This window comes from Felis catus, chromosome B3, assembly GCF_018350175.1.
Source record: "Felis catus isolate Fca126 chromosome B3, F.catus_Fca126_mat1.0, whole genome shotgun sequence".
Classification (NCBI taxonomy): domain Eukaryota; kingdom Metazoa; phylum Chordata; class Mammalia; order Carnivora; family Felidae; genus Felis; species Felis catus.
Window position 1 is genome coordinate 42,929,074 of NC_058373.1, and position 23,171 is coordinate 42,952,244.

Below are 23,171 nucleotides of genomic sequence, written 5' to 3' on the forward strand. Positions count from 1 at the left end.
ATTTCATTTATGTATATGTGTATGTATGTGTGTATGTATGTATTTTTGATTTCAAGTTTTTATTTAAATTCTAGTTAGTTAACATACAGTATAATATTGGTTTCAGGAGTAGAATTTAGTGATTCATCACTTACGTATAGCCCCCAGTGCTCATTACAAGTGCCCTCCTTAATACCCATCACCCATCTAGCCCATCCCTCTACCCACCTCCTTCCAGCAGCCCTCAGTTTGTTCTCTCTCCTTGAGAGTCTCTTAAGATTTGCTTCCCTCTCTTTTCTTTCCCCTTCCCCCACATTCATCTGTTTTGTTTCTTAAACTCCACAGATGAGTCAAATCATTTGGTTTTTGTCTTTCTCTGACTGATTTATCTCGTAGCATAATTTCTTCACAAAAATAAAAAAAACAAAAATGAGGGTGCAACAAAGTTAGTTTCTGAATGACTCATTTGTTAGCCATGCGAGGAATGCCTTTTATTAGTGGTAAGTTAATTAAATTATCTGAATGTAACCCTGAAGAAATGTGTCCAGAGTAAATAAGCTTAGGACCATTAGTCATTTTGGGAGAACAGTTGCTTGAACAACTAAGGACTTTTACAACAACATCAGTAGTCAACTAAAAATAAGACAAATGATTTTGACTCGTTTTCTTTGGCTCTTGAGTCACTAGATACTTCTAATACTGCTGTTACTGTACAGTCAAGTAGCCAGTGCTGAGTTTGAAGTGACTAAAGAATTAGCCTCTATGAATACTCACTTTGATCCCTAATTAAGTGAAGCATTAAGTTGTCACCCCTGAGAAACAACCGTAAAAAAAATTTTTTTTGCAAGTACGTATGGTGACAGATAGTAACTAGATTTATTGTGATGATCATTTTACAATATACTCAAATATTAAATTATTTTTTATGTTTTATTTCAATTAATATGTTTTATGGCAATTATACTTTAATGAAAAACACATAATAAAAAATTTAAAAATCTTTTTTCTCATTAATAAACTTGTGTTTTTAAAATGTATACTCAATTGTTTTTATATTTGAATTTCATCAATTAGAAAAATTTGTGGAAGTTTTTTTTCTCTCTCTTGTTATCTAAGCACTTAAATAATAACCTCAATTTTATCTCAGCCACAAAGCCTAAAATATTTACTATATGGCTCCTTATCAAAAAAGTTTGTGAGTCCTTTGATTGATTGATGTCAGTGTATGATAGAATAACTTTTTCCCCTACCCCTTTTCCTCATGTACTTTTCTACCACAGGTATATTTTGGTGTTTAAAAAAAATCTCTTGCATGAATATAATTTTCATTGGAGATTGATAGTTGCAATAATTTAAAGTTGAATAACAATTCTAGCAAATCTAATATGTACTCCTAATTTAATTTTCTTTGTGAATTGTTTTAGTTCTGGTGTTGTTTGGGAGATGAAACCAAAACAGAAATGGAAGCCTTTTAGTCAAAAGCAGATAATGTTGCTGGAACAGTCGTATAAAAAATACCAAGTATCCAGAGACCGTGGATGGATTAAACTAGATAATAATTTTGAGGTATACCAAAAATTTTTTATTTTTTTTTATATATGTATTTTGATGGTGGATAGTAAGAAAGGAGAATTTACTGTCCAAGTAAAATGTGTACAGAAACTACTGATTAGTAAATAAACTCATTTATTAATAGGATTGGCATGACTAATATGAGTACATTTTAAATTAAAATACATTATTAAATCATATACTATAAAACATTTAAATATGTTTCTCTCCTGTATTTTTATGGTTTCTTCTGTTCACAAGATAGTTTCATGGAACTTGTTTTCAGTAAGATTATGCAGAAATTAATATTGCATATTGGAACTTCTTGGTGCATCTTTTTTTTTTTTTTTTTAAATTTTTTTTTTTGAACGTTTTTTATTTATTTTTGGGACAGAGAGAGACAGAGCATGAACGGGGGAGGGGCAGAGAGAGAGGGAGACACAGAATCGGAAACAGGCTCCAGGCTCCGAGCCATCAGCCCAGAGCCTGATGCGGGGCTCGAACTCATGGACCGCGAGATCGTGACCTGGCTGAAGTCGGACGCTCAACCGACTGCGCCACCCAGGCGCCCCCTTGGTGCATCTTTAATGATACTAGTATAATTGGTAAATAAAGTCTGTGCAAAATTATATATTTCAGTAGTGAAAAACCTATGGAAAATCTATTCAGTTAGATTCATTAATGTAAAAGATTGTTGGACATGGGTGGACATCATGAATGCAGGTGTACTCTGTGCAGGCCAGTATTGCAGCTGAAGGCCACTTTTGCTCCAAGAAGATCCAAGAAGCTTGACTGCCATTTCTCATTTGCTGTGGTTCAGTCCCACAGTTTTGGTTACTCTTTGTCTTTGATAGCTAATGGTTGGGTTTGCATTGGCTATCAGATATGCTCCCCACCCCTACTCTCATCCCCATAAATGTTGGCCATGCTCAAATGAAAACAAATTGGCAGACCTAAATAAGCTATTAACTATTCATTGTTTAACTTTGCTAAAACACAATTTAAGAGTTACCTTTATTCATTACTATTGAGGTTTTTATTGTGTATTTTTTAATTCTTTTTAATTAAAAAAAAAAATTTTTAATTTTTTAAATGTTATTTTTTTGGGGGGTACCTGGATGGCTCAGTTGGTTAAGCAGCCGACTTCACCTCAGGTCATGATTTTGCGGTCCGTGAGTTCGAGCCCTGCGTCGGGCTCTGTGCTGACAGCTCAGAGCCTGGAGCCTGTTTCCGATTCTGTGTCTCCCTCTCTCTGACCCTCCCCTGTTCATGCTCTCTGTCTCAAAAATAAATAAACGTTAAAAAAAATTTTTTTTAAATGTTATTTTTTTTATTTTTTGAAACAGAGACAGAGCATGAGCAGGGGAGGGGCAGAGAGGGAGGCACAGAATCAGAAGCAGGCTCCAGGCTCTGAGCTGTCAGCACAGAGCCCGACGCAGGGCTTGAACCACAAACTGAGATCATGACCTGAGCCGAAGTCAGACGCTTAACTGACTGAGCCACCCAGGCGCCTCTACTATTGAGGTTTTTAAACAATATAAAGCATGGTTTATTTCCTTCAACTGCGGTTTAATTAATTGAAAAATTTCCCAGTTGTTTTCTTGTTTTCCTCATAACTTTGATGGAAAAGTAATGATTCTGCTTCAATGATCCCAACTGTAGATGACCTTAAGGCAGATCTTTTGGTGAGACATACACATTAAAATGCTTTTCCCTTTCAGATTGTGAGTAAAGGGATATTTAAGATGGGCTACACTGCTAATACCAGCTCATCGTACCCATATGTGCTTTTTTCCCAGGTCAATTTTGATAAAGTTCCCATGGAAATGCGCTTCCCTGTTCAGTGCCCGATAAAGCGAGATTTTTTATCAGGGATTCAGATTGAATTTAAGCAGTCTCCTCACCAGAGAAGTTTAAGGGCCAGGTTGTATTGGCTTCAGGTAACATTGTTATTATCGATTCAATAAATACATCTAATCACTTTGGGAAACTTGGGGATAAAGTTTTTTCTGCAAGGCTCTAGCATATGTTGTAAATAGTATTTTGCTTTCTGTTTGCATCTTTATTCCCCTTCTCCCACATATTCTGTGGATTCTCTATACTTAGCATCCAAGTCCAAAGACATTGTGACTATTGAGACCATTTAATTTCATCAGTTAGCCTGCAAGAGTGTTTTCTTGCACTGAAATTGTTATTTTTTAAATATTCCTCTGATTTTGTCATGGGACCCCCAAATTAGATTTTCTTTTGTCAGTCTACACAGGGCTGAGCTGGGCTTTATTGGAGAAAGCTTTTGTCTTCTTGCTTGCTTGCTCCCTTCTTGCCCTTCTCACTCTCTTCCTTTTAACTCCTAAATATGATTTAGGACATTTTAATTTTTTTTTCTTCTTTCTACCTATCTAATTTCGTATTTAGTCTCCAGTTACATTTTATTTAAATTATAAGCTATTGAAATCTCACATGACCCATAGGCACAAACATTTTGATTAATAGTGTGTATGCTGCACAGTGTTAATGTAGTTAGGAGGGTATTACATATTCCTTTATGTAAAAGGTTGCCCTTGCTGAGATATGTAAGAATTTTAGATAAAGTAAAACTTCTAATAGCACCACATACACAATGCAGACACTTAATTGTGATGAAATTAGCAGCATCTTCTATAATATTATCTCAAAAACTAAAAGTTTACATTATTTCAAATCTTGCTGAGTTTTCTTTCTTCTTCTTCTTCTTCTTCTTTTTTTTAGGTTGATAGTCAGTTACCAGGTACAATGTTTCCTGTTGTGTTTCATCCCGTGGCCCCTCCAAAATCTATTGCTTTGGATTCAGGTAAAAAAAAAAGAAAAGAAAAGAAAAGAAGTGGAGACAGTTTATTTTTAAAGTTAAATAGCCTTTTTATAAATTAAAAAAAATTTTTTTAATGTTTATTTTTGAGAGAGAGAGAGAGACAGAGCATGAGCAGGGGATGGGCAGAGAGAGAGAGAGACAGATTCCAAAGCAGGCTCCAGGGTCTGAGCTGTCAGCACAGAGCCCAATGTGGGTTCAAACTCACAAACTGTGAGATCATGACCTGAGCCGAAGGTGGGACACTTAACCGACTGAGCCACCCAGGCGCCCCTTAAAAATTTTTTTTAAAATGTTTATTTATTTTTGAGAGAGAGACAGAGACAGAGCACAAGCTGGGGAGGGGCAGAGAGATAGAGACACACAGAACTCAAGGCAAGCTCCAAGCTCTGAGCTGTCAGCCCAAAGCCGTTGTGGGGCCCAAACTTCTGAACCACAAGATCATGACCTGAGCCAAAGTTGGATGCTTAACTGAGTCAACCAGGACCCCCACACCCCCCGGCTGACTTTTTTTTTTATCCAGTATAAAGCTTGACTGTTTTTTTCTTGTTGTCTTTCTTCCTTTTAGAGCCCAAACCTTTCATTGATGTGAGTGTCATCACAAGATTTAATGAGTACAGTAAAGTATTACAGTTCAAGTAAGTAGCTACCTGTGTTTATATAAAGGAATTTAAAATGAGAATCTCCTTTGAAAATAAATTCCACTCTTGTGAGGATGACTTCCATATAAAAATTGTTTTCCACCTGAGCATATCAGTCCATCTTTGGTCAAGTATTTTCAAGTAAATATAGCCCCTCTATAATTTTAAAGTGTAAAATTCTTTAACCACCTTTTCCTGTTTGTAACTCCAATTACAGTAGAAAATAGCCAGTGACATAAATGACATATATATTTGCGAAGTGTTTAGAGCAATTGCTGTGGACTTTAGAAATGGAGTAATACCTGCTACACCATCTAATTGTATTTGTCTCGTAAAATGATGAATATGGGATTTGGGTATTTAAATGCTGAGTATTAATACAAGTATTTCCTCTAGTGAAAACTTCACTCTAATGAAAAAAACAATTTCAGTTTAAGGATACTTTCATCTTAACACTTTTGAAGAGATGAAGGAGTAAGATCTTATTGGGACTGGATGCAAAAATCAAAGTTTTAACACTGATAATTACAAGGTTTGATAGAAACCCTTTTTCATTCTTTAAAAAAAAATTTTTCTGTAGGTATTTTATGGTCCTCATTCAGGAGATGGCCTTGAAAGTTGATCAGGGGTTTCTAGGAGCTATTATTGCACTGTTTACCCCAACAACTGACCCAGAAGCTGAAAGAAAACGGGTAAAAATTTTTACTTCTTGGGAAAAATATAAACTAAATTAAATTAACTAATTAATTAACTAAATTAGCCATCAACTACTTAGAGAAAAAAAATAAAATAGACATTCTTGTTTTATTTTTTTTTTTCAGACGAAGTTAATCCAGCAAGATACTGATGCTCTCAACACAGAATTAATGGAGACTTCAGTGACTGATATGTCAGTTCTTAGTTTCTTTGAACATTTCCATATTTCTCCTGTTAAGGTTTGTAGTAATTATTATTTTGCAAGTTAGGCAGAATTGTACAATTTTTTAGGGGTCTGCATACAAAATGTGGGTTATAACTTGTATCAAATATTTGGTGGGAATTTTATTTGATTAATTGAAATAATTATGACAATTTTCTGTAACATATGTACAACCATAATTCCCACAGAGAAACCATCAGAGCATGTTCTCTAGTCTTGAATTAATAACCCCTGTATTCAGGGAAGGAGCTGACAAAAGCATTTCTTAATTAAGCGAAGAAGTGCTCACAACATTTAATGTTTTGGTTGCACTTTGTAACTACTCTCACGGTCTAAACAGAAAGCTATAATGGGCGCCCTAACCAGAATGTGAAAACGCTGAAGTAGGTATTATACTGTTGATGTGGTGTTTTTCACCCTTCCAAAATTTGATTGTATCTAAGGGAGTGGAAAATTGGATACCTTTCACTTGCCTGATTTTGTACTTTATGAACCCATTTTCTTTTTTCTTTCTGTTGTTCTTTTTAGGTTTTATAGGAAGAGGTGAATGCTTAGTAAATTCGCAAATGCTATCAACCATAACACTCTGAACTTGTGTAATGGGCCATATCTACAATTAAGTAACTCTTTAAAATATTGATGATCCTTTACATTCCCCCAAACTATTTACAGAGCATTATTTTCAGTTGCATCCACCAATCCATTCAGCTAAATAAATTAATTTATAAAATGGAGTTGAATTATTATTTTAAACTAATATACTAGGTTGGTAGTATTAGACCTATTTATAGTGTTGAGTTTAAAATTGATATCGTTTTATGTGGTAGGTTAAACACAGTTTCTTTTCCATTATTAAGCGAAAATCATATATGAGATTGAATAATACCTTCCACAAATATTTACTGAATGCCTCCTATCAAAGTTGTTCTGGAAGGTATAAAATGACTTCATGGGTTATAATCTTAGGGTAGTATTAAAGATTGTTGGGGCACCTGGGTGGCGCAGTCGGTTAAGCGTCCGACTTCAGCCAGATCACGATCTCGCGGTCTGTGAGTTCGAGCCCCGCGTCAGGCTCTGGGCTGATGGCTCAGAGCCTGGAGCCTGCTTCCGATTCTGTGTCTCCCTCTCTCTCTGCCCCTCCCCCGTTCATGCTCTCTCTCTCTGTCCCAAAAATAAATAAAAAGTTGAAAAAAAAAAGATTAATTACCAATTCATGATTTTATGCACTTTGGAAATTGTTTCATGAAATTGAATAATTAAAATCATAAACAGTAGTTATTTTTTCATTCCATGGTGACTTTGCCTTAAGGGAAAGGCTGGAACTCTGTCTGTCCACCTAAGCTTACCTTTCACGGATCTCCACATTCTCTGACATCGAACAAACAAAAATACAAAAACAAACCAAAAAAAAACAGCACGCAGGCCTTTCTGGTTTTACCCCAAGTCTCTTCTGTTGAGCTACACATTGGTTAGGTAAAATGCAGAATCAGAAAGGAGAGTCATCTGCTTTATTTGTACAGATAAAATTACCTTCTGCCTGTGTCTTTGCCACTGTTGCAGTAATGACAATAGCCCAAAGTAGAAACAACTAAATTAAATGGTAAGGTGAAGATCTCATGTTTAAGTTAAAGGAGTCTGTGGAAGCTGCAACACTTAACTCTTTTAAAAATTTATTTAACAGTTTGTTGCTGTAATTGTCATGTTGTTGTTACTTATTGTATAATTATAATTGTTATTGTTAATTATTGCCATAAATTATTTACTTTAGTTGGATGAAAATAAATGATTATTTGTTATTTTGACTGAAAGACTACTTGTGTGCCACTTGACTTGTTTCTCTTCTTGAAATGATTATACTGTTTTTGTGAAGTGTTTTGAGCCCCCTCCATATAAACACCATGGTATGTATACACTTTGGATAAAATTATAGTTCTGTTTTTGGAACAGACTGCTTTGTCTTTTATCAAAAAGCAAATATGAAAACCAGATATTAGTGAGTTACCCTGTGTTGTGTGTAGAGTAACAAATAATAGCTTTCTTTAGGACTGAAATATACAACATCTGTTTGTATCTGAAAGATTTGGTTCCTATGTATATACATTTTTTGGTTGTTTTTAGCTTGTATTTATTGAACATTATTTTTCTTTTAGTTGCATTTGAGTCTGTCCTTGGGTAGTGGAAGTGGAGAGTCAGACAAAGAAAAACAGGAAATGATTGCAATTCATTCTGTCAATCTGCTGTTGAAAAGCATAGGTGCTACTTTGACTGATGTGGATGACTTAATATTCAAGTAAGATTTATGTTAAAGTAGATGGGGAGGGTTTTGTACCAAGGTTATTTTATGGATATTAATTCTTCCCATTTGTGCTACAGTGTTAGCTTAGAAAAATGGTAATTCTCATTATACTTGAAAAGTTTGGCCTCTTTCTAATTATGCTTTTTAGATATGCTTATTTTACTCATAAAAAGTATTATATTTTCTCCAGTTATTCATATGTTGATAATCATCAGTGTAGATTAAAAATGGAATTGTTTGACTAGAAGGTTATAAATTGACCACATTTTAGAACAGACTTATATTTAGAAATATGTAGCAGTATGATGAGATTTCAGTATAATCATATGGAAAGGTATAGATAATAATGCCACATTTAATCTGAGAATATTTATGTGTGCTAGACACATATAAATTCAGTGAATGTTTATTGAACTGAATATTCAACAACAGTATTGGAACAAGTAGTTACCTTGGAGGAAAAAAAAAATCCATTTATACCATTTCCACCATACTTGTACACTATCAAGTTCCATAGGAATGGAAGGATTAAATATAAAATTCAAATGAGAAAGACTGAGGAAAACAATGAGGTTAATTGTTGTCAAATCTCTTAAGTAAAGAAAGTATTCTCAGTTTAGAAGCAATGGAAAAACCCACAGTAGAAAATACAAGATAGATTTGACTACATAGAAAGTAAATACAACAGAATCAGTGAAAACGATTAGAACATGAACTGGGAAAATAGAAGGACAAATATGACAAGGAGAGGATTAATAGTGTTAATATCAAGCATTGATAAGACAAACCTAAAGATTCCAGTGCCATAATCACCAAAGGACAATAAGATAATTTGCAAGAGGCAAGATACAGTGGCTGATAAATATTTGAAATGTTCAGCTTTATCATATAGCAAATAATATATGCAAATTCAAGTAAATTATCAAAGATTTTTAAATATGAGTAATCCTAGTACGAAAAAGGGCTGGGTCTAACAAATGGGCCCTTTTTTTTTTTTTTTAACTATTTGTAGAAGTGGAAAGATCTATGTATACACACACACACATACACATATATATATATGTCTCAAAGCCTCAAATGTTTTTGTAGTTTATCATTCAGTAATTCTTTTATTGGGAATTCAGTCCAAAAAAAATAATAATCTTGAAATGCAACTAAAGACTTATATTCAAAATTTACATATGGCAGCGCTAATTATTATGGTCAAGATTTGGAAATGTCTGACTATGGTAAAATTGTTTTCTTATGACATTTCCACATGATGGAATGCTATGCATCCATTAAAAATGGTTACATAGAATTTTTGAATAACAGAGGGAGATCCTTATTCACAATATTGAGTGTAAAAATGCATACAAACTGTTTTAAATATTTTTGAATTGTATAGAAAAGAAAGAATTCAAAGTGGGAAATGAAAAGAAAAAAAAACCCTAATAAATTCCCTGTGTAATGGGATTATGGTTGAGTTTTTCAGTCTTTTTACTCTTTATGTACTAATTTTATAGTAATTTTGTTACCATAATATTAAGACCTCAAACATAAATTATATGTGGCAGATCTACAAATAGAATTGTAGAACAGTTAGCGATGATTAACATACCATTGAAATTTTAAGTCTCTTTCTCTCCCAATGTAATGATCATGCCTTTGAATCTTTCTTTCTCCTCCCAGACTTGCTTATTATGAAATTCGGTATCAGTTTTACAAGAGAGATCAGCTCATGTGGAGTGTTGTTAGACATTACAGTGAACAGGTAATTTCCTATCATAGTAGCTCACAAAGAATATGCTTCATAAAATATCAAACAAAACATTTGTATGTGATTGCACAGTGTGCAACATTGTTTATCTAATTTACCTCAATTTGTAGTTTTATTTCTTAGTAGTTTTCTTGAATGACTAGTTTTTATTTCTTTAGCTCTTTCCCTTCTAGATAAAAGTTTTTAAAAGTTTCCTGTAGTGCCTTTTTTCCCTTTGCAATTATACATTTACCACTTTGGGAAGGAATACCGATGTAGGAGACATCTCACTTATTTCATAAATGTCTAAAGTTTCTAAGCATAGTCTAGCAGAAATGGGAGAGGAATGCTAAGCCAGGCTCTTTTCCATGCCTCAGTTATTCCATGGTTTGAATTGGTGAAGGGGCAATTGTTGTTTCATGGTAGTGGGATACCATTGCTGTGCTATCGAATTCTGGGGTGAAGTTCCCCTTTCCTCCCTCTGCTAGAACGTCTTTTCTCCTACGGTGTATATAGACATTATGGTTATTACCTATTCAAATAAGGATATACTTTAATTTGTTTTTTCTTTTGATTATTAATTATTTCCCAATCTAGTTTCATAGTATTTTTGAATTGTATATTCATTTAATATGCATGCTCAGCCATGCAAGGTCAGTGTCATCCTCCTTCCATTTTTTAGATGAGAAAACTGAGGCCTATAGAGACTAATTGACTTGTCCAAGGTTACATAGCTGCTAACTGGCAGGCTGCCTTAAGCCAGTCTATCCAAATTGAAAGCAGTTGTAAAGTACCAGCATAATGCCTGGCACATAGTGAAAGATCGGTTAATGGATATAGTGGTGGTTATTCTGCATAGCTTTCCTTTAACAACCTAATTTAGGTAGCACTCTCCTTTTTTCCCAAGGCATCATGATACTCTTTCTTACACCAGTAGTAAAGGACTTAATTTATCTTTTTTCCCTTTAGTTCTTGAAACAGATGTATGTCCTTGTATTGGGCTTAGATGTGCTTGGAAACCCATTTGGATTAATTAGAGGCCTGTCTGAAGGAGTTGAAGCTTTATTCTATGAACCCTTCCAGGTATTGATCTTATATTTAAGTATAGGTACAGAAAATGATACTCTGTTCTTTATGACAGATCATTTGTATTTTAATTGTATCTGGGAACTGAATCATATTCAAATAACAAAAATACGTTAATGTCATATTTTTACTTCAAATTACTTGAGATGACATTAAAAGGTTGTTTCAGAATTAATTCAGCGCTTCCGATGTCTAGGCATTAAAACGTGCCCACGGCTTCCAAGATTTCATGTAGTTGCAAGGAAGAATGCTAGGTAGGTTCACACCATTTCAGGGCTGTTTCGCCACTATGGAAAGACTCATGAGCTATGAAAAGCCCACTTTGTTTTGTATTCAAGCTTTCCTCTAACCTATTTAAGGGACCCAGGAACCCAAAGTAGTAAGAGTTTTAGCAGCACAAAGCAGAGAGAATACATGGGAAAACAAAAGAATCAAAACTGTGGGCTCTTAGTCTTGCTACCAATGCAGCTGGTAACTTCAGATTGTGATTGAAGCAAATGATTTATTTGTTTGGTTTTTGTTATCTCAGAAGAGTTGACTGAAACCATGTGGGCTGAAGGTGTCTTCGTACCCAGTAGGTGTGCTGTCAGTATTTGCGTTAGAGGGGGAAAACTGTGACATCACAGTGTTTATGGGTCTTTACAGATTCTGTATCTTCATGGAAACCCTGAAATACTAGATCACAAATCTTGAGCTTATTTAAATTTTAAATAGCAAACTGTTCATTTATTTATTTTTTGGCCAGGGTGCTGTTCAAGGCCCTGAAGAATTTGCTGAGGGATTAGTGATTGGAGTCAGAAGTCTCTTTGGACACACTGTAGGTATGTATCACATAGTTGTGTATGTAAATATATGTATTTTTTATAATAGTTATTCTAATATTCATTGTCTATAAAAACAAATGATTATATTTAATAAAAGAGGGAACAGTTTTCTAATAATTCTGTTTAAAAGATGTGTTCCCTTATTCTTGAATGGAAAACAGTTTAACCGTAGACTTCCTGGGTTTGTTTATATGTCTTTGTAGTGTTGATTCGATGTACTTTTTTGAAGAGAAACAATAATGTATCTTTTAGAACAGTTTTAGGTTTACAGAAAAATTCTGGAGAATCAGTATACTTTAAATAGTTTGATTCTGGGGCACCTGGGTGGCGCAGTCGGTTAAGCGTCCGACTTCAGCCAGGTCACGATCTCACGGTCTGTGAGTTCAAGCCCCGCGTCAGGCTCTGGGCTCAGAGCCTGGAGCCTGTTTCCGATTCTGTGTCTCCGTCTCTCTCTGCCCCTCCCCCATTCATGCTCTGTTTCTCTCTGTCCCAAAAATAAATAAAAAACATTGAAAAAAAAATAGTTTGATTCCTTTTCTTAATGAACAGGAAATGATAAAAAATACATTTCTGTGTGTTTGTATTTGAGACAGAATTTGATGCACCTGTTTAAAGCAGAGGTGTGCTGTATATTGTGGTAATGCTGTTTGTTTATTTATTTATTTATTTATTTATTTTAATATAATTTGTTGTCAAGTTGGCTAACATACAGTGTATACAGTGTGCTCTTGATTTTGGGGGTAGCTGCTCTTTAAAGAAGCAATGTGACTTACTTGTCCGGGTCTTTTGATAGGTGGTGCAGCAGGAGTTGTATCTCGCATCACTGGTTCTGTTGGGAAAGGTTTGGCAGCAATTACAATGGACAAGGAATATCAGCAGAAAAGAAGAGAAGAGATGGGTCGACAGCCTAAAGATTTTGGAGACAGCCTGGCCAGAGGAGGAAAGGGCTTCCTGCGTGTAAGTCTCATACTGAGTCTTCAAGAAGTCCTGAACTTCTGTATACACTTTAGAATATGTACTCGAAGCTGGTTGTTTGAAACTTGGCATATTCCTTGTGAGTAAAAGTCTGTCACAACAGCAGTAGTGAAAAACCGTGGGTTTTGCTGTTTCCTTGTGCGCTGTCCTTTGCTGATACCACCGTCACATCTTTCCCCCAAATCCCAGACTTTGTTTGGCACTCGGGCTGAAGTCAAAACTCTAGGATGATGGCAGATTAGCTCTCTTCTGGAAGAGGAGGAAGTAAAGCAGAGAGAAATGTGGTCAATGATGGTAACGAGAGGGAGGGGGAGTTGTTTAGGTCATCATCAGTTGACCATTTTTGTGACAGGGGAAGTATATAAGTTAAGTTTTTGTAAACCAGGGACTGCTTTTCACTGCTTTTCAGTACTTTAAAAATTATACAGGTAATTACGAATATTGCTTAATTATACAGGTAACATTATTTAATAAATAATGGAAATATAGGTAACTCTGTAAAGTTCTGTTTGATCACCCTCCTCTCTTCCCAGAAGTATCTAATTTTTTAAACAGTGGGTATACTTCAGTTCTCTTTCTTTGCATTTGTGTAACATACAGGTAGTTTTATTTACTATCATTACTTGACAAGTATTAAGAATGTACAAACGTATTACTGTTCTTAACTTGTAATTGTAACGTGTTTGTACCAGTGATTTATAGTGTTGTGTGCTGTGTAAGATAAAGTACTTTACTTCTTAGGCTATCTGCTGTCCTTCAGAGGTCCTTTCATTTTCAGTTTTCCACACTTCCACTAAATTAAAAAGTTATTTCATTAAAATTTGTAATTAGGTCTTAGGGATTATTTGGCTCAACTCATTCATTTTACTGGTATGGAAACTGAGGCTTAAAGAGATTGAATCAATTGCCCGTGGTTATAGAGCTAAATTGGTGCCAGAGCCAGATGTAGGATCTTTTTGCCTGCTTTTCTAATTCTTCCTGTTACAGAATTTTACTTGTACAAGGTGCTTTTATTTAAAATTTTCTGTTATATAATATTTAAAAAATTGTAGTGCTCACTTAGCCACATGTTCACATTATCAAATAAGTCCTCATTTTTTTGAAAAAAAGTTATTTCTAGTGTGTAGGTGGAGACCTCTAGTGGTTGGCTTAAGCACCTTCCATTCAGGTTTGACTTTATGATTGATATCTCTTTCAGGGAGTTGTTGGTGGAGTGACTGGAATAATAACAAAACCTGTGGAAGGTAGGTTGAGAATGTCTCCTTCCTGTACAAAGTCTGAAGAATTGATACATAATAAGCATAACAGATGTTATTGCTACTAGTTATTTAATTGAGAGAATTTCTGATTTTATGCTCATAGTTGTAAATTGGTTTTAAATGAATGTACTTTCTTCAGAAAGTAGAGAGATTAAGTAATAGATTATGATTCAGACTTTGAATGTTATTTTCAGCGGGACCATCGTTCAACTGGGTTCCTTTCGATCCTCAATAGCAATAGATCTTTTTTTTTTTTTTTCAATTTTTTTTTCAACGTTTTTATTTACTTTTGGGACAGAGAGAGACAGAGCATGAATGGGGGAGGGGCAGAGAGAGAGGGAGACACAGAATCAGAAACAGGCTCCAGGCTCTGAGCCATCAGCCCAGAGCCTGACGCGGGGCTCGAACTCACGGACCACGAGATCGTGACCTGGCTGAAGTCGGACGCTTAACCGACTGCGCCACCCAGGCGCCCAGCAATAGATCTTTTTTTATCCTATTAAAAAGGTACTTTATTAATTGCAGTCCCAGTCAAAATCCCAGTTGGCTTCTTTGCAGAAATTGACAAGCTGATTGTAAAATGTGTATGTGAATTCAGGTGACCCAATATAGCCACAACAATCTTGAAAAAGATCAGAGTTGGAGAACTTACACTATCCAACTTAAAAACTTACCATAAAAGTACAGTAACTAAGACAATGTGGTACTGGCATATGGATGGACATAGATCAATGGAATAGACTTGAGATTCTAGAAATAAATCCTTACATTTGTGGCCAGTTGATCTTCAACAAGGGTGCCAAGGTAATTCCATAAAGAATACCCATTTCAACAAATGGTGCTGGGACACCTGGATTTAAACACAGCGTTAATGTGTGTGACAGCAACTCCACTTCTAGGTATATATCTAAGGGAATTGAAAACATGTGTTCACTCAAAAACTTATGTATAAGTGTTCATAGAACATAATAGCCAGAAGGTGGTAGCAACCTGTCTGTCAGCAATTTCATAATTAAAATGTGGTATATCTCTACAATGGGATGGTATCCAGCTGTGAAAGGAAATCAAGTGCTGTTACAAGTAGAAGATGAATGAACCCTGAAAACATGTTGCTAAATGAAAAAAAAAAAAACAGTCACAAAAGACCACATATTGTTTGATTGCGTTTGTAGGAAATGTCCAGAATAGGCAAATCCATAGAGATGGAAAGTAGATTAGTGATTGCCTAAGTCTGGGGGGCAGGGAGGAAGGAGTTAAATTGCACAGGATCATTTGAGGACAGGTTGGGGGAAATGGCGAATGATTGCTAATAGTCATGGGGTTTATGTTCGAGATGATACAAATTTTCTAAAATTGATTGTGGCGATGGTTGCACAACTCTCCTATACCCAAAAGCATTTAATTTGTATACTGCCATGGGTATGTGAATTATATGGTAAGTGAATTATAATTCAGTAATGTTCTTTTATTTGAAAAAAAAAAAGTAACACTGCTTGAAAAATCTCTTGAGGGTAGAATCAAAAAAGAAAAATTTCTGGTCATTTCTTAAACCTTAGATTCTTGGGTCTAAGAAGCAGTGGTTGTAAAACTTGAGCACCACTCAGGATGACCCAGACAGCGTGTTAAAACACTGATCACTGGGCCTCACTTTCTGACTCAGTAGGTGTGGGGTGGGGCCTAATAATTGGTATTTTTAACACACTTTGAAAACCACTGTTTTTTACATTTTATGATTAAATTCAACTTCTTTAGAAAGCCAAAATGTAGAAGATTCCTAGGTAAAACATTTCAGTATTTGCCTCAGGATTTTTTGAGTTCAAACTTGCTTATTTTAAAATATCTTTATACATTCATTGTCCTTGGTTTTATGAAGGTGCCAAAAAGGAAGGAGCTGCTGGATTCTTTAAAGGAATTGGAAAAGGACTTGTGGGTGCTGTGGCTCGTCCAACGGGTGGAATCATAGATATGGCCAGCAGCACCTTCCAAGGGATTCAGAGGTAATTAAGTACATACCATGTACAAGGCATGTGTCTATGGACTTATGGTTGCTAGGAATACATAAATAAGTTAAATACTTTGCCTGCTCTTAAGAGTGTTAAATTCTGACTGAAAGCGCTTACAGATTCACAAGGTGGAGTGCCGCCAGAAAGGAGTAAGAGGAGACAGTTTTTATGGTTCAGTTTCTCTTGTGTTCAACAAATGTTTATTAGTATCTACTATATGTCAGGCCCTGTTCTAGATGTCGAGGATACAAAGAGTGGACAAGTTAGTCCCTGCCTTTGTTATTTTGATATTTTCTTTTCTTTAAGAAAAGGTGGGGGGGTGGGAATTGGAGTCGGACAGACTTGTTTATAATACTTGTCGTATAATAATGGACCGGGTTATTTAAAATCACTCTTTTTATCAAATATTGGTACAATATGGAATGTGGTACAGTATTTAATATACATATATATTTGTATTATTTTGAAAGATTCTCACATATTTTTTGTGCTTATTCTGCTGCCTTTACAGGGCAGCAGAGTCAACTGAGGAAGTGTCCAGGCTCCGACCCCCTCGTTTCATCCACGAGGATGGCATCATTCGCCCATATGAAAGACAGGAATCCGAGGGCTACGATTTATTTGAGGTATAAATTCTGTTCTTCATGGTCACGGGTAAAATTTAATATTAAAGATTTCTAGGACGAGGATTCCATGGGTGGTTCTTAAAGTTCCTGATTCATGAACTTCTTGTAAGGATTATACAGGGAACATGGTTTGTAGAGTAGAATTTTATTGTTTATTTTTTTTGTTTTAGCATAATGTTTTAAATGCAAATAACGTCATTTTTTTTTTTTCTGCACAGGAACAAAGCTTTTTTGTGCAGAAAGCAAAGCGTTAAAAGAAGTCTTAGGCTTTATTACTGTTTGTGTGGTAGCTCATTTAGTTAACACTGTTAACTTTGGTCTCCTGCTTTATAGCTAATTATAGGAATCCCACTGCTTCCTTTTCTCCCAGCCAAATTAATTTATTTGGACTACTCTGTAAATCTAGATTTATTCAGGTAAACAGAAGCTGGAGGAAAGAAGAAAAAAGATTATGTATAATTATAATCTTTTTAAACCTTAAAAATGTTTTAAGGTAGATTTTTTTTGGTTTTTATTTTAGTTTTAACTTTACTGCTTTTAAATAATATATACATATGTAAATTGCTTTTCTCCCTTGACTGGATTGCCCCACCCCGCAAAAAAAAATTATTAATATTTTCCTACTTTGACTTCAAAGTAAAATGACTCTCCATTGTTCTTAGCCTTTGGTTTTTATTGTATGTTGATACATTTTATCTTCCTGCATGCTTCTAACTTTATTTTCTTTCTTTTTCTGCCTACACAGCAAGAACTGGAAATACAGGAGTAAATGTTTCCTATGCTACTACTTGATTTCATCCTTAAAAATCAAAACAAACTGTGGTATTAATTGACTGTCTTTGATTTATTTAGATTGATTGTTCATTTTAATTAAGTTTTCTTTACAACTCTCACCTCTCTCTCAACTTACTGTACTGGCTCAACTACAAATTAGAATGGTGGTATCCCTGATAATACTGTACAGGAATAAGAGATTAATATGAAATATTAAAGGATGTAGGAAATTAACTCCCTTCCTTTTTTAGTTGGTGAAAAACTTATATTGAGTTCAGAGGCAATTTTACTATCATTTTGAAAGTTTTATCTTTTCTTATGGTATTCATGTACTTTCAGGTAAATCAGAAAAATAACAATTCTTATGTCCAATCTGTTATGTGTTCTTTCTATCTGTGAGTCCTGATGATGGAATGACCTAACTATGTTTCACACAGCACCCCAATTTACTCAATTTATGGGGCTGTTAACTGGGGCTTATGTTTTAATAATTGAAATACAAGTTGCTGTTGGTCTGTCCTTAGACCTCAAAGAAGCATTGAGACATGAATTTTGAGAACATGTGCCCTTAATCTCTTTTTTTCTTTTTTTTAACCTCTCAGTACTCTTGCTGGACAAATAGCAATCATTTTATAATGATGTTACATAAATATCAGCCCTTGGCATTTTTACTTTTCAAAACTTGAATCTCCTTGTTGATTATGCTTATTTCACAATTATTAGTTTTACCTAACATAAATAAAAGTTGAACAATTTACCTAACATAAATAAAAGTGTGATTAGGCAAATTATTTGTGTCCCTTGAATTTATAGCTATCTTTAGTTTTAAAAACCAATCCTTTTTAAGCTTTTAAGTTTTTAAAGAGGATTTGTTATCTTAGTGAGAACAAAATAATTATAAACTATCATTTTGAAATTAGTACCCTCATAGTTAATTTTTGAAGTAAATTGCAGTTTGATTTCTTATGATAAATGATAGAAATGTTTGATTTGACTTAACAGCATCTTATCTAGCAGTTTTCATCCTCCTCCCCGAAATTGAAACCAAAATATAAACTTACATTTAATGTGTCATACATTTGAAGAGAGTGAAACTGCTAACGTATAACTGTTCAGTTGGATTATATATTTTTTAAATTGTCGTTACCAAAAGAAGTAATTGAATGCTTATTTAATGCAAGCACTTTAAAGAAGAAAAAATGACACCCAAAGATCAGCCTAAAACTGTAGCTGACAGACTCTTCTTGTGCCTAGATAATTGAGGGTTGGCAAAAATGTCACCGCATGTACAATTTCTGAGAACCAAGCACAATAACTAATCAAGATGCTGTCTTAAATCATCACTAATAATTACCCTTCCTTCTTAGGTAAAAGTAACAATTTTTAATTTTCTTGGATATATTGCAATTTTATGAGTCTTTTGGGAAATTGTATAACTTGTTTACATTTTTTTCTTATTGTTTACCTTTTGTTTAGTTCTTTACGTTAGTAACCTTGTGATTTCCCTTTTTTCAACTGCATGTCTAGAAGCACAAAATTCAAGTAACTTTTATTATTTTAGCTAAATATATCTCTGATTTATTAGTTTTTGTTATTATATCAGACAACATTTTAAAGTTTAATATATTATTGTAGTTACTGGAAAAAATAAAATGATTGTACATTAATGAGAGGACTTGCTAATTTTTTCCATAGGTGACAGGAGTAGGCATGGATAGTTAAATTTAGGCTGTTTGATCCCTTGCCTATCTTGCTGTAATCACTTAGGTATGAAGTATTTATTGATTATCTAGACTGTGCTGGATATACAAAAGAAATGAAAACTTCAGTCCTTCAGGGACCAAGTATAACAAAACTTGTTATCGGGGTAAATATTAAAGAACGCTGGAGTGTAAAATTATTCCCTCCTAGCCCTCTTACTATAATATGGATACATTCTAAATAATTTATTTGGGAATCTTTTCATTTACCCCATTTTCTTTTTCTCTTGAGTATTGCTCTGTATTTTTTCACTAAGCTTTCAAAATTACTAAATCATACACTGTGTTTTCATAGGATATACTTTTCTGCTTCACCCTTATTCTCCTAAGATACTGTTCACACATGCGCATATATATATATGTATATATATATACGTATATATGTATATATATACGTATATATATATGCACACACACACATATATATATATATATGGCCAGTTTTTATTTAATATTCACTTGGTTCACATACTTGTGACTATATGATATTTAAAATGATGTCTGTTGCTTTTTTATTTTAATTACATTTTTCCATGTTCATAGAAATGCTTGCTTCACTCTTAATTCTTGCATTACCATCTATTGAGGTAACCTTCTAGTGTGTATTTGATCATTCCAAGTTGTTGGCCTTAAAGATGCTTCTGTTATTTTACTAACACTAATAATTCTGTGATAAACATCCTTATAAATATTGTTTTTTCATATATTATTTCCTTAGAATTTACTTGAAAATCTTGAATGCTTTTGCTAAATATTGTAAATCTATTCTCCTGCTGCCATCAGTGACTGAATATCTTAATCTGAATCTCAGAGTGTAGTGGATTTTAGTAGTGCTTAAAATAGTTTCTGGTAGTGTAGTGTGGTGATACATTGCCCTTTAAAGGCTTTCAGTGGTTCAAAGCACAATACCCTGATAAACTAATGAAAGTGCATACAAAATGGGAAGTGGGTAGTATTTCTTTTACATTGCATCTCAAATCTAAATATTTTAACATTTAAATTTCAAAGCTGAAAATAAGTGTATTGAATTGTTATATTCATTTCCCATTTTTCTTTATTATAGAATTTAAGGTATAAATGTTGAAAGATTTTGGCTAATTCTCACAGGCAGGATGTGAAACAAGTGACTTAAATTCCACTTGTCTCTGAGACTCATTCTGAAGATGAGATCCTGTTTCTTTGGGGATTCATCTTTGTTCATGGCTTTTCATAACTGTCAAGGAATAACTGAACCAAGGATTTTCTAAACATGTGTATTTAAGCATTGAAATAATAACAAATGTGCTTTCTCTGCTTGTGATTATTATTAGGTTATCCTTTTAATAATATTGATGTTGTATTCTTGGTTATAAATGTTATGGTCTTGTTTATTAGGTATGTTTATGTTCTGTAGTTTCATATACATTATATCATCTGATCTTTAATCGTGCATTATAGATAATGTCAATGATATTTCATTAGCATTAGCTATAAAAAATAACTGTTTTTAATGTGTGCCAATTCAAATCACAATAGTTTGGAGATAGTTGAAATGAAAATAAATGTATTTTAATGTGCTATTTATACTTGAATTATTTATGCTTGTTAATTGTCTTTAGCAATAAATTGTGCCAGCTATTTGAAATCTGAGAAACTCTTCATGTTTGTGTTAATATTGACATAATATTTTCTTTTTTATCAAGAATATAATTTGGTGTATACATTGGCTTTTCATGCATGTTTAATCTATAAGACCACATAATTCAAAAACATTAAATATCAGTTCTCTTGGAATTTTATTATTGTGATATATTTATCTCTCTGTAAATCAGTGATTCTTCACCTTTGAGAAGGGTCACAGACCACTTGAAAAAATCTGATGAAAAATATGAACCATTCTTGGAAAAAAGTTGCAAAACCACATTTTCAAAACTTTATAGTCTATTTTAGAGGGTTCATAGACCTTCCAGGTCCTTCCTTGGACCCAAGGTTAAGAACCCCTGTAATGTTAATGTCACACTTTTATATTTGCATATATTATATTCCGTTAATGAAAATGTGTGATTATTTCTGGTAGATATTTTTAAACTGCTGAGTTATCACAGAATGAGGTATATTTTATCAGAAGATCACTTAGTAAGTATTTAATACAGATTTGTCATTTAAGGCACAGTGGAAGTTAATTTATAAATGTGCTATGAATATTTTTCTAGTTTCATGTGCCAATATTGTGTTTTTGTTTCTAATAATCCTTTTTCCTAATTAGCACTGTTACTATAATAAACTAATACACAGTATTGGAAATACTATTTGGATGCATGTACTACGCAAATCTTGAGTCTTGTTTTCTTTTCAGAATCATGTTAAAAGGTTAGAAGGAGAGACTTATCGATGCCACTGTGCTATTTCTGGAAGCAAGAAGACAATCCTTATGGTTACAAATAGGTATTAACTTCAAGTGATATTTTTTCAAATGCAAACTATATATAGATGATAAGAATTTTGAAAACTATCGTGGCAGAGGGTTTGGAGAACTATACTTAAATTACAAGATGTTCATTGTCATGGAATCACAAAGATACACTCTAGATGGGTCCTTTGAGGTTGTCTATTCCAACCCTCTCATTTTGGAGATGTAGAAACTGAGGGTCAGCATGTATCCCAGTTACACCACTACTGAGAGACGGAGTCTAGAATGGACTCCATACGTATAGTAGTCATATGTTACATGTGAATTGTAAATCCAGCTATGGAAGCTGAATTCATGAATCATTTTTTCTTAGTAGGTTTTATTTTAGATGATGAGAACACCTTTTTTAAGGATGGTATTACTTCTGTGTGTTTTTTTCCAATTTTTTCCTAAGTATTTTGGGAGTGGTAGATAATTTTTCCAAAGGTAAGAACTTGGACTACAGTACGTTTATTTTCCTGAGATTTATCCTACATCACTTACTCCAAAATGGCTAGTATATATTAATAATCTTCAAAACTTTCTTAGTTGTGTATTTCATAGGACCAAGCTAGGGTAGTTACAGTAGACAGAAATCTGAATTAGATTCTTTATTACCTTGAAATATATTTGAATGGGAAGGAGAGAAAGTAAGACTAACATGACAGGATTTTGACTTAAACCATGAGCTTTTTCAGTGAGTCAACTAGTTGTATGGTTTGTCCATAAAGTAAAAATATTCACAGAACAATCTAAAAAGCATTTTTTACTGATTGGACAAGTAATCACTTATTTTTTATGCCCACAATTTTATAGTGTGTCCATTTATTAGGCCAAAAACAATGTTTGTTTGTATCATATATTGTACTTAGCTTCAATGGCAGTGTGTAATTCATTTTAAAATTGTATATCTTTTATGTAATTCAATACTAGGTAATGGAAATCAGGGGTTTTTTGAGGGGTTGTTTCTGGTAATACTTAATACTTTAAAACTTGTTTGATTTAGGCATTTTTGGGGACTATTACTGTGCACATTATATACTTGGTTTTTCTTCAAGTAAAATGAAAAATCATAGTAATTTTAAATCTGGTCGCTTACAGAGCTTTTTGGGAGGCAGTTAGTAAGATATTCCTGACCAGTACAGTGACTTAGTCTCCTTGTAGCTTTAGAAGACTCTAGCAGGAATTTCTTTGGTTGAAGTAATTATCATTATGCTGATCTGTTTTACCTTTAATGCTTACTTAAAAATGGCATTTTGTCTAAAATTGGTGTTTTAAAAAATAACTCTTTTATTGCTAGAGTTATGCTTATTCATTGTATTTGATACAGATCAGGAATCAACAGAATTTCTTTAAGGGACAGATAGCAAATATTTAGGCTTTAAGGGCTATACTATTTCCCAGGTACTTAGCTTCACCTTGATTTGGCTCACAGCATAGTTTGCCCACCCCTGATAAAGACAATAA

At 33.9% G+C, this 23,171-nt stretch overlaps 1 protein-coding gene across 5 annotated transcripts in view; it reads left to right on the top strand.

Annotated features, from left to right (window-relative positions):
- The window catches only part of VPS13C (vacuolar protein sorting 13 homolog C), a 195,726-nt gene that overhangs the window by 165,030 nt on the left and 7,525 nt on the right, over positions 1-23,171 (top strand). For 2 of the 5 annotated variants that reach the window (XM_023255275.2, XM_023255276.2), the window contains 15 exons: positions 1,404-1,545; positions 3,330-3,470; positions 4,279-4,360; positions 4,944-5,013; positions 5,597-5,708; positions 5,838-5,951; positions 8,086-8,225; positions 9,903-9,984; positions 10,939-11,052; positions 11,801-11,876; positions 12,673-12,836; positions 14,053-14,098; positions 15,987-16,110; positions 16,628-16,742; positions 21,612-21,700. In XM_023255275.2, coding sequence (XP_023111043.2) covers positions 1,404-1,545; positions 3,330-3,470; positions 4,279-4,360; positions 4,944-5,013; positions 5,597-5,708; positions 5,838-5,951; positions 8,086-8,225; positions 9,903-9,984; positions 10,939-11,052; positions 11,801-11,876; positions 12,673-12,836; positions 14,053-14,098; positions 15,987-16,110; positions 16,628-16,742; positions 21,612-21,700 — 1,611 coding nt within the window. Of the gene's footprint in view, positions 1-1,403; positions 1,546-3,329; positions 3,471-4,278; positions 4,361-4,943; positions 5,014-5,596; positions 5,709-5,837; positions 5,952-8,085; positions 8,226-9,902; positions 9,985-10,938; positions 11,053-11,800; positions 11,877-12,672; positions 12,837-14,052; positions 14,099-15,986; positions 16,111-16,627; positions 16,743-17,487; positions 18,259-18,770; positions 18,884-21,611; positions 21,701-23,171 lie in introns of those variants that run through there. The other 3 variants (XM_023255277.2, XM_023255278.2, XR_002742905.2) reach the window with 2 other exon arrangements.